The sequence below is a fragment of the Plectrocnemia conspersa genome, unplaced genomic scaffold (genome assembly GCF_051122295.1).
Source record: "Plectrocnemia conspersa isolate PC_06_02 unplaced genomic scaffold, ASM5112229v1 ptg000010l, whole genome shotgun sequence".
Lineage (NCBI taxonomy): Eukaryota > Metazoa > Arthropoda > Insecta > Trichoptera > Polycentropodidae > Plectrocnemia > Plectrocnemia conspersa.
The window spans coordinates 22,121,002-22,140,633 of record NW_028277174.1 but is presented as its reverse complement, the minus strand read 5'-3'; the positions used below and the strand labels follow the sequence as shown (position 1 = coordinate 22,140,633).

The window sequence follows — 19,632 nt, the reverse complement described above, 5'->3', positions numbered from 1 at the left end:
TAACACATAAAATATAAGTGAATGAAGTTCTTTATGACTTCGATGATTTTGGGTCATTGAATTTCAATTTTCTTGAAAAGTTATATTTTTTAATCTGGTGTACCGTCAAACCTGTTCTTGGACTGTCTTCGTTGCAGCATGATAAAAAAATCCGGCTTCACATAAATATGTCGTAGTAAACGATAATAAAGTAATAATAATTTATTTTGACAAACTGGGGTACACTTAGGAAAAATTCACCTAGAAAACATAATAGCTAATCTTTGTATTTTTTTATTTTTAATTAGAGTCACTTAATAAATGAAGTCATTTAAAAAATCATATGCACGCAAACCTTCTGGCTTAGCTGTTACGGAAAATGGATTCCGAACTTAGGAATCTTTCTCACTGGTTTTCAGAAAATTTTGTAAAAAAGTTGTTTTTAATTGTTTAAAAAATACTTAAAAATTACTTCAGACAAACATTCATTGAGGTGGGGAAAACTTATTCTGTTTAACTGTAGAAATACAAAATTGTAATTTTCTTCAGAAAAAAGCAATTTTATCTATTGTATTAAAAATTAGAATACGATTTCCTTGTAATGATTAATTAATTTCATTGCACTTGATAAAAATATCTGCCAAATACGCAGGATTTATCAATTATTAGGGACTTGTTAAAAATTTAATAAAAAAAATTCTGAATTATTTTATGCCGTAAAAAAAATTATTTTGTATAATTTATAATTTTTACTGCTTCATCCATAACATTTTTTCATTATGAAGATTTTTTTTCACTAGTGCTTGGCTATACAAATTATAAAGATTGTTGACTATTGTTGGTTTAACTACTTTAATCATTTTTACGATTGCTCAAGCACAATCTGTACAAATTTCAAAATACTTCCCCCAACATATCTCATGTTTTATAATGTGATCATTAATTCACTTGTATACATTTTCTGCGATTTTTTCATTTATTTCGTCCTCAATTATTTTATTAAATGGTCCATAAATAAGCTCTTTCTCTAAGTCAGTGGAAAGACCTTTAATGCATTGTTAAACAATTATTTTTAATAATTGTACTGCATCTATTTTTGGCAACCTGCGCGTTAATAACTCACGACAGTATATCTTTAACCCTTTAAACGCCAGTGACATTTTATCGAGTCACCTGTTATTTGTCTTCACGCGTCAGTATCTATTTTTAAAAATAAATATCAAATACTTGGTTTATTTTTAAATAAAGACAGTACAATAGTCATCATAAATTAAAAAAATTGTAAATAATTCGGTAGCTTGTTTTCAAAAAATAATCAAAGAGTGACTCACCGGTGAGTGGTTAACACATGGTTTTATGAGTGTCTCTCTTGTTGTATGAGCTTCATCATTAAGTGCAGTGTAATTTCTTATGCGATAAAATCAAATAAAACGATCACAGAAATCACACAACAGTCACAGGGAAAAATTTGGCTTTAATTTTTATGGATTGTAAACAAAAATATTTTACCATTTAGATCGCGTATATATTTTACAATCGGTTTATAATTCGCAGTTTTAAATAGATTCTCTGGAATAATACTGATTTATGACATCTGTTGCATTTTAATTTTAGGTTTTAGCAATTGTAATCATTTTAAGCTTAGGCTTTTATAGTGAGTTGCTTTTTTTCGGTGAGATTTAGCAAGAATCATTTAGCGCAACAATATTGGTAACTGTCGACAGACTAATAACAGTCATTTGTCGCGTCGGTCGGAATCGGCCAGCCAAACAAAGACAATATAGAAACGAAATAATAGTCATTCTTTATCACTCACCTTTAACATGTTGTCAAATATTATTTAATTTTGTTAGCTGATCACCCGTGTTCCACGGAATTTACATAAATGATTTTATATTTATTAGCAGCTCTTATTACTAATAATTATATGTAAAGCAATATAATGAATTTATTATGTATTTTAGTATACACTTATACAAAAAATATATAATAACGATATATACGGTATATAATGATACATAAAAAAAATTGTAACTTTTTAAAATCCGAGGGTTTTATTTTCAAAGCATACAGTCGCTCACTGCAAATTGTTAGCTTCAAATTGCCACAATAATAATGTCATTGTCCGTACAACGATCTCGTCAAGAAGGGCTCGTTTGCGACATCGTTCCGCAGAACACTCCTAATTTAAGAAGATCATTACTTTAAGCCGAGTCCCAGGTGTCGAAACGTCTCACAAAAATATAATACTAAATTTAACCATGCATACTTAATACGCGAAGAGGTCAAAAAGTTCACTGATTGCAGTATTGATTTAAATTAAACATAATGATTTTATTTTTTTTATATTACATGCTCTATAACAATGATCGTCATTTTTTAGATAGTCTTAGGCCTCATTCATGATTTTTAATTTGCTCTTTGGCTTACATTTAAATGGTAATTCGGCCCATCCGAGACGTTGTATTTTAATATACTTAGTGACATCAGGCTCCTGATACAAATCCTCATAATGCTTCTCTTTAAAAGTCGCTGATTGCCAGTGTCCATGTCTTTTACTTGCCCATATTTTTAAAAATCAGTCTATTGTTATATGTATCCATAAATTAACAAACGCATTAAACTTTAAACCATTAATATTTTCGCAATTCATTTCAGAGCGCTTAACATAATAATCTTTCGTTAAATCTACAAACTTTTCGACTTGACCTAACACACAAAATAAAGAACGACTCGATTTTCTGGTTGAACACGAACCGTTGTGCGATTATCCTTCCTGGTGGTCAAATCCGGGTATTAATTAAATTTTCCGGCCTCTTAATTGTTTTGCAACTGTTCCGGTGTAGGTGTGCCTTCATGTTTGGGGAGTTGACGGACAAGGAGACGATAGATAGGATAGACCAGGTACTGGACGCGCAGCTGCACGACCAGTTTGAAATACTCCTGTACAAGAAGAACAGTAAGTATTTAATTTAATAAGACAATAATATATTAAAATTCATATCATTGTTTAAATTTTAAACATTAGCTTTAAAAGTATGTTGTACTAAGCGATGGTTGATACAATAATTAAAAACGGTCGTATATTGTGATTACATAATTTAGTGACTAAAATAATCGATATTAAATTAAAAAAATTAACTACGAACCTCTCACATTCATTAAAATATTAATGTAATGTTCATGCTCTCTGGTGGCGCAGACTCTGGGGCTGTGGCACTACTGACACTAAGTGCAGTAGTGTCTTTGGAGCCTTCTGCGGAATTTTTACCCTTCTGAGAGGCAGGCTCTGTAATGTTGTACTTCAACCAAGGGCGGAGCCCCGGCGGTGGTCCAAACTTGAGACGACTCATCTGCAATTTTTTTTTTTTTTTTTGAAAAACCGAAAACTTGAAGATTTGTGTGTGAATTTCTAATAATGAATCATTTCTCATTCACCGCATCGTTGAATTTTTATTTTTGCGTTACATATTGGTCGCTAAAAATGATTAAAACATCCCATTTTTCCATATAATTTTATGGTTGCATTAGAGTCGTTAAGAATACTTATTAAAAAGCATTCCTTTAATATTTAATTGATTCAAGACTAGAAAATTACTTAAGTTATGGCTTGGCATTGTATGCAAATATATTCTTAATCGTTTTATTATTTTTTATTTGGAAAAGTTATTAGTATAAAATTTGTAAAAGCATTTCTTGATTTTTTTATTTTAAAAATATGACTCTAAAATGTATTCGTTTAAATTTGTATTAGAGATTTCTGCATAAAAATATTTTCAAAATCTTTTGCTAAGAAGCCACGAATTTTTTCAGTATAAAAGTTTAATACTATTAGTTACGACCTAATAATCAACTTTGCCTTTTTCTTTGCGGCAATAATCATATTTATTTATATTTTTATCATAAAAAATAACGTGCTAAATTATTTTATAGGGAATGGTGTGAGTAAGGTAAATTAATTACATATGTATTTCTTTACACAACAGAGATAACATTACCTAAATAACCAGTGCTTTAAATCGCTGACGAATACCTTAATTATAATGGCGTTTTTAATGTGGTTTAGGTGTATGAAAATTATTGCTCGCAAGCACCATACAAAAGGGCTTGCAAGAAATATAAAATTTTCACATATGCGCCTGCTACATCACATATATAATTATCTAGACACCGCTTAATACTAATAACATATTTTTATTTATTTACCTATATTATCTAGCACGATAAACTGGGGATATAAGTCGGTGACTAATACTTATTTATCAATTTTTATCGTGTCTGATAGATCGGAATTAGTGATTTTAATTTATTTATAATTCTAATAGATCGTCTTAGTTTAATCTCACAGATAAATAGTGTGATTAATAATTAAAAATAAAATCATGTCAGTCGTACAAAATGACATACATTAACTTTAAGCTATTAATAATAAATAAAATATTTCAGTCTGGTGTCTCACTACTTGTTGATGTGTTTACCTTGTTGTAACGCGTTGGGCTAACGCCTGTTATATTGTAACAAAATATTTATAATTAATTTATATTTAACTTATTTTTTTACAAATGTTTTCCGAATAACAATTAAGCTTTTATTACATTTAAATTTAATAATTCAATAGAAGTTAAATTTGTTGAAGTTTGACAAAAATATGTATATAACAAGAATAGTAACCAAAAACCCGAGACTGCAATTATTATACCAGATATTAAGTTGTAATATATCAATAAATTATTTCTGTAAATTGCAGCAGTAATTTAGTTTATTTTAACTGTATAAGTAAGAAAGAAATAAGAAGCTTTTAATATTTTTTTAATATAATATTATGCTTTAGTAAACATATTTTTTTTTAAATAGCCACTCTTTGATTAAAATCTTATATTGTATAATATTAGGACTAAATATATTATTTTTTTATAAAATAAATACCTCCATGAATATTAAAACCCACTCTGTTTGACACACATAAAATGAGGCATTTTGGCGAAAACCCTTTTTTGGTTACGATGCAAATAAAAAATATTATGCCATATTTATGGCATTATTTTATTTGTGTAGATTATTCATAATGAAATAATATACAAATGTAATTATATCATTCATATTTTAATTAACACTGGAACTGTAAACCTCTGAAACTTTTACGTAATGTAATTATTATTAAGCTTAAATTTTAATATATATTACAATTAAGCCATTCATTTTCAAATAATTTGGCAATGTCAAGCATTGCTTTAATAACAATTCTTCGCGTTGGCGGTTTTGCTTTTATATACGTCCCACGCATTTAATTCAAATTTAAGCTACAAGGTTTATCCTTCTACGTTCATAGTCACAATTTTGGTTTAATTAACATGACTTAAACATTGATAAAACATCACATAATATTTTGAGATCATCCAGTACGTATGTTGTTAAGCTGAATGTCAGCACGACATTGTAGACAAAATAAACCCACTTTAGAAGATCAAATTTGGTTGCCCTCTACATTATTTTATAATTAGTGCCTTGTCAATTTTGTATTTAATATACATATATTTATAATAATATTGTTTTCAGTCTTTGTCTTGAAACTGGCTTTTCAGTTCTCGATTGTAATCGATACACATGTTAGAGAATGCATCTTTATGTGTGCTACCCTTACCACAAACGATGTGTATGGGTATTCTCTTATTTAATTATACTTTCATATATATTCACAACACACAAAAGATTTTTCGCAAACAAATAAGCAAAATATTTTATTTATTTATCAATATATAATTTAGTATTTTCTTATATGTATATTTTTTCTTTTAAGTTTCCCGAATTGAAATTCTGTCAGGGTTTTCGAAGAAAGCCCAGCTGGCCATACGTTCCGGTTTTCTAGGTCACACGTCGAGGAAAAATGTTCGATATTGATTTTCCATTTTTTAACACCGTGTCGCAACGTGGCATAGATAATGAGCGAATTTTCCGACACTTGAAACTCACCGATGTCACCGTCGCATTTTCCGGGAATTTTTTTGCGAAGCGTCAGAGTCGATTAAATCTGAAAAAATGTGAAGGGTGTATTTATGTACTGAAGTTATAAAAGCGCGACGATAAAATTAAAAACTTTTTCATTGTAAACGATTTAAACGAGCTAGCGGATAACTGAAGCTGGAAAAATTCAGCCAAACGATATGAAATAACTGTAAACTTAATAAAAGCTTTTGCTAACAAAAATAGAAATAAGAAAAATGTGTATTTTAGTAATTTTTAAGTTGTATTTGTAATTAATTTAAAACAGAAACAACCAATCAAAAGTTAGCTTTATAGTTTTTGCCTTAAAGTTGGTGTTATTTTTAGATTTAAATTGCATGTGTGCAAAACTTTAATCAATAATTCAATACATATTTATTTATTTATTAAAATTAAGACCATCGTAATCTAATTAAATTAGAAAACATACAATAGTTAAAAAAAAATATAAATTATAAAAATATAAGTGCATTTTTCCATATAAACTAAACCAATTTTTAGTATGTGCACAAGAAAATATCAACATATTGATAATGCACTTGAATGTTAATTGCCATAAAAAAGTTGGTAAGTGATCCAGTCCTAGTATTTTCAGGCAAGAACAGAGGACATGATCAAGTACTACGACTACTCTTTAGATCACTTATTTACTTTCTTAGTAGTACTATCTATTTTTTCTTAAATATAGTCCAAAGACATTATATTGATTTATTAAAGTAAAATTTTAGAGTCTTTTTAAGATTTTCCCTAATATTCTGTAATATCAATTATCTCATCATCACTGCCTTAATCAAATTTATAACAGAAAATAAATAAATATTTTTACTAACGACAGTATTAAGACATATTCATAAAGCTATATTACAAATTTGAACCTTTGTACTTTTCCATCAAAAGGATAGAAAAAAATCTAGGATAATTTTATAGTCCACTGCATTCGCTGTTCTATCGATTTAGTTGATACCTTCCATTCCGGAATAAATGAAACACCTATTTGGACTTCGCACATTTGCCTGAATACAATTGTTATGTATCTTTCACCCTTTCAATGATTCCCTTTACTTTTATTAGAGAGTATCACTCTTTTTCGATTCAAAACAGTCTAGCTTTTGTGTCAAATGAACTCTTTTATGCTTTGTTAGTTATTTTTGGTCAATAACAAGTTTTTGCAGGTATACTACTGCATACATCCACTTCTTTGCGCCATTTATTAGGCTTGTCTACATATTTATTTATAATAATCACATTTGTAGTATTACTCAATCTATTTTTACTCTTACCCCGATTTAATTCATCCATTACGACATTTTTTTATAAAAATTTTGAACTGATGATTGGTTTAAATCGATAAACTGTAAAATTTGACTTGTCGATTAACTCTTTGGACGAATATACAATAATATATCATTTTTTACTCAAACGATTTTGCATTAAAATTTTTATAAATATTTTCACTACAAAATCTGTCTAAAAAATAATAGACATACCCCTCAATGAGTTAAAAAAATTATTACTTAGTAAAAAAAAATGTTTATTTAGGTTAACTTTACTTTACAGTGACAATCACTACATAATTTTATTTTTGTGTATTATTTTAATTATGTGTTGTATATATAATATGTATATATAATATATATTTTGTGTATTAAATAATACAATTATTGCTTTTGACCATCGTGACGCATTGGGGTAAACTGTGAGGTTACGATGATTTTAATTTAATCTAAATAAATAAATAAATAACACTAACTATTACTATTACGATTCTGATCTGAAATATAATTCCTAATAAAGATTTTAAAATTAATTTGACAGCTCCATTGGTAAAAAAATACATGTAAGAAAAAAACAGGAAAATCCAATATATTTCTCGGGAAAAATACTAAATCAGGAATTTTTATTAATCTTTTTTTGTTTGAAATCTAAATTTGTACGATTATTTTTAAATGTTTGACAACCGCTGATTCTTTTATATCGCTGCATAATAAAGGGTGGGTTCGTGCCGGATGCTTTAAAATATGCATGCTTTCTTGGAAGCTTTTAATAGAGGTCAGAAGTATTTAACCATTTAACTGCAGATGACACCTATAGAAGTCATCAAGAAAATCGCACCTAAAAGTGCCATGAACTCTTGAACCTTGTAATTTTTTTTGTTGTATAATTTATGGTTTAAAAATACTTTAATATATTAAAATATTATTTAAATAACATATAATGGCTCCCCCACATAATAGAAAACTTAGAAATGACGCGCAAAAATATCAGCCGCCATGAAAGGGTTAAATTATTTACAATATTCTTAGCTGCTCTAATCGGCTATTTGATTAAAATAATAATTGGTTAAAAATAAACCACTTCGAGTGGCAATCGGCAGATAACAAAAATGTATGGGGGCTCTCCATAGAGTTACGCCATAAAATTTACCTGTCGACGAACTTAAATCTCATTTTTTCAATAATTCAAAGAAGCTTATCTTGTTAAAACAGCGGTTATTGACAATTTTCTTAGCGATTCGGTATAAATACGTCAGCCCGAAATTCCTTAGTAAATCGATCCGTTCTGATCCTTCGATTATTCGTATTAAACAATCATGTATTTTAGTTCTCTGTTCAATAGTAATATTATTTAAATTATTTTAATTATAAGAATTGTCAAGTAAATCGAGAAGTGAAAATGTAAATTATCATTTCTCGAAAAATCAAAAACATCGAGAAACTAGAATGTCTAATATATGTAGATATATCTAAAATGTACCAAACAGTTTATCGTTCTCTCTTTTACAATTACAGGTATATCCAATTTACAGTTAAGGCCATCGATATGCCTTAACGTTCGAATTTCTTATTAGAGGCATTTGAGTTGATTAGGAAAAGGATCTTGTGAATATAAATTCAATGTATTGTATTTATTTTGATTAAATTCTATTTATTTTCATTTTAAAATTATTATTACACAAAAGCTTCTCTTCAAGTTAAATAAAAATATATATAATAATTGGCATATTTATGAATATTTATCGCGATGTTTACATTTGTTGTATAAAATAGATAATGTCCCTGCTTTCCTGTCACTTCTGACAGGCGATTAAACGCGACATGGGTGCATAAATGGTAACATCGGTTAACCTTTAACTTGTAATTTATAAACATTTAACCAAAAACGAAAATTAAATATACATTTATCACTAGTTAGCATAAAACGCAAATAAAAATAAATCATAGCACTGCAATGAAACGCATTGGGTCTTTTAGCTTAATTAAATAAAATTTATTTTTTGCAATTAATTTAGTTTGTCGTGTTCTATTAACTGGGTATTTGTATGTTTTTTGTTATAATATTAATCGATGAAGGTTCAACGTTCGACGCCGAATAACAAAGTTTCTAATAAGTCTATTCTAAGACAATTTAACCGTTAAATCAGCAGAGAAATAAACAAACGATCTTTCTTGTGGATTGAAAATGTACATTCAAGTTTGTGTGTGTATAATGTTCATTGTAGTTAAAAGTTTGCGCTTAGATAGCATTGACCGAGGTGCGTCATCGGCAAAAAGGTCATGGTTCGCAAGCGATTGAATTATGTAAACCCGAAACGAAAAGCTATTTACCAGTTAAGAATTTAAACCTGTATAAACTCTACAACGAGCAAGTTTAATTGTATTGAGTTCAGTAATAAATAATTGCTTTTTTCTCAACTCCCTGCAGATTATCAACGCTGGTCTTTTCTCGATTAATATTTTACTTCAATGGTTTAATTACATGACGTATTACATATTGGTATTTATATAAACCAAGTTTTATAGTGAAAGCTGGGGGATTTATTAAAGTTATCAAAGATTTGTTACATTGAATATTGGTCTTATACGAGATTGGTTTATAATATTTCGCGCGGAACACGCACGTCTTATTATAGAATATTCGCAAACTTCTAATATGGATTCATTTATTTTTGGGCTATGTTTTTGTTTTATTGCTGTGAGTATTGACTTGCTCCACCCTTAGTATGAATTTACTATTTTTATATCACAAACCTCTAATTCACTAACGTCCTTTGGGTTTTGAATTGAGGAAAAGTGACGTTCTCTGATGAGAGTAAAATAAATTCCAAGATGAAAAAAACAGCAAAAAATGTCTCCAGGCAAATGTGAGAAATCCATAGAGGTGTTCTTATATTCCGAAATGGAAGGTACTCACTTAATCGACGGAACAGTGAATACAATTGCTCTGCATTTTAAAAAACACGTGAACTCAAATTTATACTAAAAATAAAAAAAAATGCACCTGTCACTAATAATGTTTTTTCTGCAATATTAAAATATTTAAAAATATTAAAATAATTTTTATTTAAACCGCTAGAATATATTTGTGCTATAAATAAGAAAAACAATTAGCAGAGCAATTCAATGAGGCAACAATAACCCTTAGAAGTGATTGAAAGTGTATTGCACGACAAATTAGACCACGAGTTCGTTAAATGGTTACGCAGAATCAAAGGCTAAATGTGATGCAACAAATAATAATATTTCACGTAACTACTGGTTACTTGTGATAATATCAGGTTGTTCCATAGATGCGGGTTATTCAATTTTTTTATACCTGATTCGAAAAATAATGTATTTTTGGAAGCAATCAGTTCTTTAATGTCGTTTTTTTTATATCCATTTTTGTAAAATATATTTTTCCATCTTAAAACTGTTGCAGCGATCTAAATAGATAATAGTCGTTTGGATCAATGTCTGAATAATACGGTGGATGGTAAATACGTTTTTCTATCGTCTTCTTCGATATACGAGGGCGAGCGTTATCTTGGTGAAAAATGACTCTTCTTTGATTTATAAGGGAAGGTCTTCTTATGATCAAAGTTACATTTAAACGGATAAACTGGGCACATTATGTATTTATCATAGTTGTCTGCCCATAATCCAATAATTCATAATATAACATAGTTATGAAAGGCATATGAATTTTGTCCTTCATATTCCACCAAATGCATAACATTGTCTTATGTGTGTGTAATCTTGTTCTTGTGGTTGGAATTGAAAGTTAATTGGCATCCAACCACTGCCTTTTAAGTCACGTATTAGTAAATGATCCACTTCTCATTTCCAGTAATAATATGAATCAAAAATAAATCTTTTTGTTCTATAATCATTAATGATTCACATATAGATACGCTGCGCGAGATTTTCCTCGGATAATTTATAAGATATTCTGCAGATTTACACTGTCCCCATTTAAAAAAAAATATGGCGACACGTTGAGCTTTTGTGCTAGCTTCCGTACCGCTTCGACGGCAGCCCTAATATACTCACTAACAACACCTAAATACTACCCGCGTTCTACTACTGTTGTACTATTAATTTTTATTTTTTTGTTTATTATAGTTTTATTGTGGGATTCTCTGATAAACTTTTTAGTAGCTTTAAAAAAATATTTTTATAAAAATACAAACTTTAGTGACATATGAAATTAAATATATTGATGCGCTGTTTTGCACGCTACTATGTATATACTATGCATATTCGTATGTGTTGATTGTTACTTAGTTGTAACGTATTTGGTCTGCCATTGTCATGTTACTATACAACAGTTGATATCAGGCGCGTACGGTGAAATGATGGCGTGCGATACATGCGTTCCGCAAACCCTCTTCTTCTCACTCACTCTTGTCTCTTAACACGCGAGCGAGCGAAAGGGAATGTATCTCACCTTACGCGCCTGGTTGATATACCTTCTACATCACATTCTGTTAATAATAATGTCTCACTGCATACGTTACGAAATGTTTTATAATATATATGTAAAACACATTCAAATGTGATTTTTGTCAATACAAACATCCACCAAAAATAGATAAGCAAGTACGTGACCATGGTCTAAGAACTGCAAAACACATTAGATACTGTAATATATATAATATATATTTTATATACATATATATATATATATATGTATATAAAATATTTTCTGAGCTCTCTCTCTATATATATATATAGAGAGAGAGCTCAGAAATTTGTTGTATGTATAAGACGTTAGGTTTCCAGTTTATATTCTGCGGGATATTTAATCTGAAACTTTGCGGTTTTTTCGTTCAGTTAAGTCCCTAGATAAACGTTGTTTGTTAGTTTTGTCAAACTGAACCTTATTCCGATCTTAAACTTTGTTTGGCTTTAATTAGTTTTGATTTAATTCAAGTCTTCTGCTTACAATAAAAATCTTCTCACATACACAATGTCAAATTGATCAGTGTTTTTCAAATTCACTGTGAAAATGAACTATGTTGAAGATTTCAATTATATAGGTGGCGTCTGTGTCGCTTAAGTGTAAGCTCCACTGGATGCGATTTCAGCGTTGAAGTCTGTTTTATTATAGATTTAGAACGAAATGTTAAAGTAGAAGTTCGAGAGATTTTTGGGCGTTTTATTGATTTTCACAATATTTTTTATTGATTTTCATTAAAATTATATATTTTTTACTTTATAAGTACCAACGTAGGTGCAAAAAGTACAGACAGGTTCCAAGACAAAGAGGCACTAAAAATTGTACTTATAAAAAAAAGCAAATTTATATTTGATATTTTTTTTAATTTTATCTTTATGCTTTGTTGTATGATTAAGAGGATGTAAACAATATTTTTTTCTGTTCAGAGATTATTTATTATTTATTTTTTGCTCATTTTTAATAACACAATGGGAATTTTTAATCAAGTATTTAAAATTGTCACTTGAAAGTTTTTTTAAATATAATACAAAGCTATCATTAAAATTCAACGCTTTACTTACTTTGTGTTATATTTGGAAAATATTGAAAATCAATGTATATTTAAAAAAAAATAGTCCGTTACAAATATATTATAGTTTTATATCTAACTATTTTATAATACACAATAGACCCCCCGGATAACGCGGTAAATTGGGGGCGTGTAGTTGGGGGACTAGAAAATACTACGAACCAGGCGCGTGCGGTGAGATATTCTAACTTCGGCTTGCTCACACATAAAGTAACGGCCATGTAATTAACACGTCCCCAATTTACCGTGTTATTGGGGGTCTACTGTACATTTAGAGTAGTACAATGAAATCGTACGTTAAAATATAATTTCTGAGAAATATATACAAGGATTGTACGAATTGTATTCGTATTTGTATCTTAGTTCCTTTTTGGTAGTAGCGTTGGAATACAATTAATCAAATTTTTGGCATAGTGTATACTCAATAATTCACATTTTTAAGTTGCTATATGATGCTGTCAATAATTTGTCAATGCTCGGCGACTTTCGGCTGCGAATTTTAAAGTGCCATGAAGAGTCGCGATCACGTCCATTATGCCTGTCGCGTCCAAGACGTCAGCTCTTGAGAACGCTTTTTTGCAAGAGCTATTCAGCTTTTCAACGAGCTTGCTAATCTATATTTATCCCAAATAACACCTTTTTAACAAAGGTGTTATTAGGGATAGCTATGAGGAGCTGTATTTTTTTGTCTGATAGTGCTAATCTATTTTAGGTGTTTAATTTTGTATAATGTCAAGTCACAGTAAAAAATAAATATATTAAATTAAAAAATACATTAAACTTTACTTAATATTTTACTAGCTCTTCATATCTATGGATTAATGGAGTAATGTCAATGTATCTCTTTAAATAGTCTCAACATTCTCTTAAAGATCGGATATTACAAAAGATTTATTAATTTATATTGATTTTTTAGCGAATGTGTGATTACTGTGAGACGCAAATTTACTGCTGTAGTAGATTTATTGTACGTTATAAAAATTGCATAGTTATAAAACTTCACAAATACGATTCCAGCAGTCGTTTTCCTGCCGCGTCTATATAATCAAGTGTATGTGTCAGCCAATACAATGTTGCCAGAGAACCGCATAGTTCTAGTGTAGCCAACTTAAATCAGCTCCCACATATTGTAATCAATGAATTTGCTAAAATAAAAGCAGAAAAGTGCAATAGAAATAATGTTTGTGTACAAGCTTAAATTACAATAATTATTTTCACGAATATTTTCGATGATGATTGAACGAAATTTGACTATCGAAGTAGAAAGGCTGCTTTGTATCGGCCTAAAGGTCTAGGCTCGTTTTATGCCATTTGTGTCAATTTGACGTGAGTTTTAGTTGAAACAAGAAGGCCAAATTTTAGTGAATTTCCAAGTCAGAAGCGATGTTGAAAGTTCTAGTGTAAGTTCAGAACAAAATGTTGATGGTAGTAGACTCTTGCATTGCTTCTGAATTTGTGTGAAATCGACAACGATAGTTTTTTTAAAGAATGGTTTTGTTTATTTTTCTCATAGGAATACATTATTTTCATAGTATTGGTCTACAATCAATCCTATTTTGAAAGCGTTAATTGCGCCGGTAAGGAAATTTTAGCGTCATATCGCCGGTTGTATTTATATGACTACAATTTAAATGAAACGTGACGATTCAAAGAATTCACTACAAATAAATAAATAAAAGCTCAAAAAATCGATATCATAAACCTCGCATATATCTTATGCAGCCATAGCCATTTAGTCGTATTTATGCCAATTGAAACTGCACCCATAAACTGTATGTGTTATGTATAATATAATACGTTTACGCACGCTATAAAATAAGCGCGATAACTTAGTACTCAACCAATCGTTTTGCAAAATAAATTATGTATCGACTATCGCTCTAGTACATAAAAAGCGGCTAGTTAATTTACAAAAATAACCGAATCAACCCCTCTGATTAATACTATAACTAAAATTTAGTAACAAGACTGTAAGTTTGGTCGTTTTGTGTGTATGTGTGTATGTATCGATATACATGAAATAATTTTAAAAAATATGTATGGAAAAACATAAAAATCTACATTTGATTTTTTGGCGCTCCCGCATCAAGTAGGTTGAAACAAGTCAATATTGTTAAATACATTTATTTTATTATATTTAATTAAATACATTTTAACACCACGTATCGTTTTCTTTTTATTATTATATATTACAAAATCAAATTGTACCGCTTCTTCTTCACATACTGACCAAAAATGCATACGGCCATTCCGTACTACAGATGAAGCGTTTTTTTATTTTTTTAACAGTTTTATTCATTCACTCGTATAATTTTATAAAACTTATGATGCATTTTTAACATGGATTAGTGGTGATGCGCTTTTTTCGCACAAGTGTCTACCATTGAGTGCGTTTTCTAATACAAAAACATGCCAAAGCAATCTCATCGCAAGCTTTCGTTTTTTGACCAGTTTTGATGAAGTTTCGATTTGATAAAAACAAAAATACATATCAACTTCATCTCGACTGTAAAAGGGCGAATTACACGCCTCGGTCAGGGCCTGACTGTACATATTATATATACAACAAATTATACATATAAGTAGCATACAATAAACAATATTATATATACATTACTTCAATAAATACACGCGTATACGATGCTGTGGTTTTTTTTAAATAAATAAAACATTGCCTCAATTTTTTCTTAATTAACATAATATAATATAAGTATTTTTTATATAATAAAAATATTTTTTTAGAAGTGTTCACGCTGTATTGTTCTCTCTCAATTTTTTTGTATCTCTTTATTCGTGCAAAGTTTGTGAACGCCATTTTTTCACGTCTTGTGAATCACATTTTGATTTGTTTACAGTGAAATGTCTCTCCAGAGATTTTTGACTGTATAATAAAATTAATAACAAAAAATGGCGTCGCTTAGATATTTTGTCTTCTAACGCATTCTGTCTGTATCTATTTATCTATCTATCGCTCTTCACGCATGGCGATTGACTGCTGTTTTATCTCTCTATCTCTGTCATCTATCTCATCTCTCCTATATCTACAATCGAAAAAAAAATATGTAAAGAGCATAAAGGTACGTATTTGTGTTGTCTTATTAGTGTGTATGTTGTTTATTAATTTAAATATAATATATAAATAGAAAGCTTCCAAAATTTTATATATGTAATAGATTGTGGTGTATGTTATATGTTTAATTAGTTAATTTTGTTACAAAAAGCGTAATTAACCTACATATTTAATAACAAATATAATCAAAATGATATTAATACAACATGGTGTTCGTTAATTTATCATTTTGTTCTGACATTATTTTATATTAGGCGGTTTAGTGATACAAATGCTGTTTTATAAGTGAAAATTAAATATTTTTTAATCGTTCGCATGTTAATAGAAATAGCATGTGGCTGAAAAGAACATGTAATGAACGAATTTTAAATTGAGGCCACGATAGTATTTAGATAGACCTAAAATGTTTTTAATACAGTTGCCAATATAGAGGATTTAAAGGGTTATTATTTATTTATAATTTAGTCTAATAATATAGCATCTTTCAGATGCTTTCAATACTCTAATTATAAATCTAATATTATTTGATAACTCGATGTCTTTATTTTTTCCCAATAAATTTTGGATATCTTCGATTTTATTTTTAACAAATAAGCATAAATTGCTTTAGAAAAATACTTTTACTTAATTTTTATAGAATGATCCTGAAATGAATGTCTTTTTTTAATTTAAGTTATATCGGTCTGTTTTGCTTTGACCTCTGATAACCTAAATACTGACTCTGATGTATGTACATATATTTAAAAAAAAATGTGTATTAAAAATGGTCTTGTTTTTTTAACAATTATTAACCAACAATTAATTTTACTCTATGCTTAAGTTTTCTGTTCCATACTACATTATCATTAAAAGTAAATGAGTCTCATTATTGATAACTAGACCAGTTCGAAGGGCTTTTCAAGTTGTCTATATTGAGGAGTTTACTGCCTCGATGTTGACGTGTTGTTGGAGCTTTGCTTTATATTTAGTAGCAAAACGTTTTATAGCACTGGCGATGTCTTCGATACCTAGGTCACGATGTATGTCTCTATAGCGAACATACCACGGAGCATTCACAATGTTTCGTAGCTCTTTATTTTAAAAAATTCTAGGCACATCTCCAGAGTTGTATGCCGTAGACCCAAACTGGTTTCAGAATTTGATTGCATATCTTGATTTTATTGTATATTGATAGTTTGGAGTTTCTTCCCAGATGCCAATATAGCTTTCTATATATAATTTCAAGTTCATCTTTTTTCTTTTTTATGTGTTCCTTCCACCGCAGTTTTCTGTCCAAAATCATGCTAAGGTATTTAGCTGTTTTTCCAAATGGGTTGCCGTTTATGAAAATATGCAGTTAATCAGTTATATTTTTAGTGGTGAAGTTGCAATTTAACCGATTTTAATTCATTCATCTTTATTTTTCATTTTTTGCTCCAATTGGTGATCCTATCAATGGTTTGTTAAATTTTCAGGTAGTAATTGCTATTTTTTCCTACTGCCAGAGCTGCTATATCATCCACGAATGTTGTAATTGTACAACAAATATAGTATCGGCCCTAGGACACCTCCTTGTGAAACTCCAGCTCTTATTTTTTTTAATTCAGAATATTCGTTATTTTGCTTAATTCTGAATAATTTGAGGAAATGCACGATTCAAGTAATTCTACATATTGTTTTAGATGTATACTATTTGTAAATTAAGCCTCTCTGCCATGCTTTATCAAAAGCTTGTACAACATCTAAAAAAAAAGCTGAACAAATATATTTTCTTCTAGCACCTTTTCTATTAAATCAGTGATGCGATGCACCTGATACACATGAACTCCATATTTTGATATATAAAACAAAAATTGGGCCCCAAAATTTACGTTAAATTTATACGAAATTGCATGTTTTATTAATTTATTATAAAAATTTCAGCAAACACTGCCACTAAGATCATTTGTGTAGTGGTATATGAGTAGATATTTGTATATTTCAAAGTTCAAAAATATTTGGACTGGATATTTATCATATCAAGAAGTGGGAGATCTGCAAATATAAACGATGATGTCCTGGTTGCAGAATTAGAAGCAAATTTTATTTATATCTATCAGCTGATTTAAATGCTAAACCAGTGCAATTCAATAGTGCATAGACACATTAAAAAATTGAAGACAATATGTATGAGCTCCACACGAATTGAGCAAAGCTGAATCTTGATTATTTGATAACAAGTTGTATGACAACAATCGTCATAGAAGATAGTTGATATTCGAACTACCTCAAAGCTCAGGCTCACTGTAAAAAAAGGTTTTTTGTTTATATGATGGGATTGCAAATAAACTGCGCATTACGAAACTATTAAACATGGCTAAACCATAGCAGAACGCCTTTATTGTGATCAACTGGATCGTTTTCATAATGAAGTAAAAGGAAAGCCCACATGTATCAACATTTAAGTCAAATAATTGTACGCCAAAGACAGCCAATGGGCTGTCTTTGGCGAAATTGACTTTCAATAAAATCAAGGAACTTTGCTGGAAAGTTGTGTTTCATCCACCTTATTCTACAGACCTTGCTTCTTCCAACTACCATTTATTTTGATTGATGTAATCTGCATTTTAATGCAGACAATGTAAAAAAAATCGCTTTCAGAATATTTTGAAGCAAAGCCTACATTTTATGTTAATAGAAAGAAAAAATAACTGAGAGGTGGTAGTAAAAGGAATTATTTGGTTTTCATTCAAAAATGACATTTATTTCGAGATTATCTATTATAAATGATTATGTCTGATTTATCGTTGAGTTTTTTACTCTAAATTTTTTAATTTAATAAATCGTGTTTTTGTAACGTAATATAAAATAAAATCATTTAAAAAAAATACCCACAGGGTTCATTTTTGTTATTAGTTTTTACTAGCATGTATAATTATTTAACTGTATTTTATGAATGATATAAATACAAAATATAGTCGAATTAAAATTTTTTTGGCATAGAGATTTGATTGTATTATTTGAATGTAATTTTGCGCTGATTTTATATTTGTCATCAGTTTTTTATCAGTACGTGAAATTTTTTTCTTATCGATTATAACAAAAAACTTAATATATAATAAGAGGAAAATAACATGAGTGCATAATTACAATAAATTTATAAAATATCTTTTGCAAAAAAATATGATCCCAGCAAAATAATGCATTTTAATATATGTACATATATGATAAAGTTGATTTTAAAATATTTTTAATTTATAACTTTTAAATCCTTTTACTATTGAGTTGATGCAAAAGTAATTCCTGTTTAATCTTAACTTGTTTATGCAAAGTTGACACATTTGAGCTTTAAACACATCTTTATCATGCTCTAAGCATACATTTTAGTCGCGGTAGTTGCATTACTTCCTTTAAAAATTCGCAAAACATAAATTTTATACACGGCCACTGGTTATTTTGAATTTGAGGTTGAATCAAAAACTTAATAAAACTGATTGAAACAGATAGAAAGTGTCTCTTTTAAAATTAATAACTAAAAATATGTTTTGAACGCAAGACAACTATTTTTGCATCAATCATTATGTATGTACAGATTTCAAAATCAAATAATTTTGACTAATATTTTCAAAAATAAAATCGATGATATCTAAAAAGGCAAGTCAACTAATCAATAGTTAAGATCAGCGTGTAATTACATTTAAAGCTCGGTATATGATTTCTATTTTTTTTTATAATCATTTCTTAACCCAAATAGTATAGAATGTGTTTTTAAATAACACATCAATTATTAAGATTTGCGAGAAAATTTAGAATATACATTAAATAATCTACGTATTTT

At 29.0% G+C, this 19,632-nt stretch overlaps 1 protein-coding gene across 4 annotated transcripts in view; it reads left to right on the top strand.

Moving 5' to 3' along the window:
• The window catches only part of eag (potassium voltage-gated channel protein ether a go-go), a 142,367-nt gene that overhangs the window by 106,149 nt on the left and 16,586 nt on the right, over positions 1 to 19,632 (top strand). For all 4 annotated transcript variants that reach the window (XM_088195965.1, XM_088195967.1, XM_088195966.1 and 1 more), the window contains exon 5: positions 2,826 to 2,938. In XM_088195965.1, coding sequence (XP_088052091.1) covers positions 2,826 to 2,938 — 113 coding nt within the window. The remainder of the gene's footprint in view (positions 1 to 2,825; positions 2,939 to 19,632) is intronic.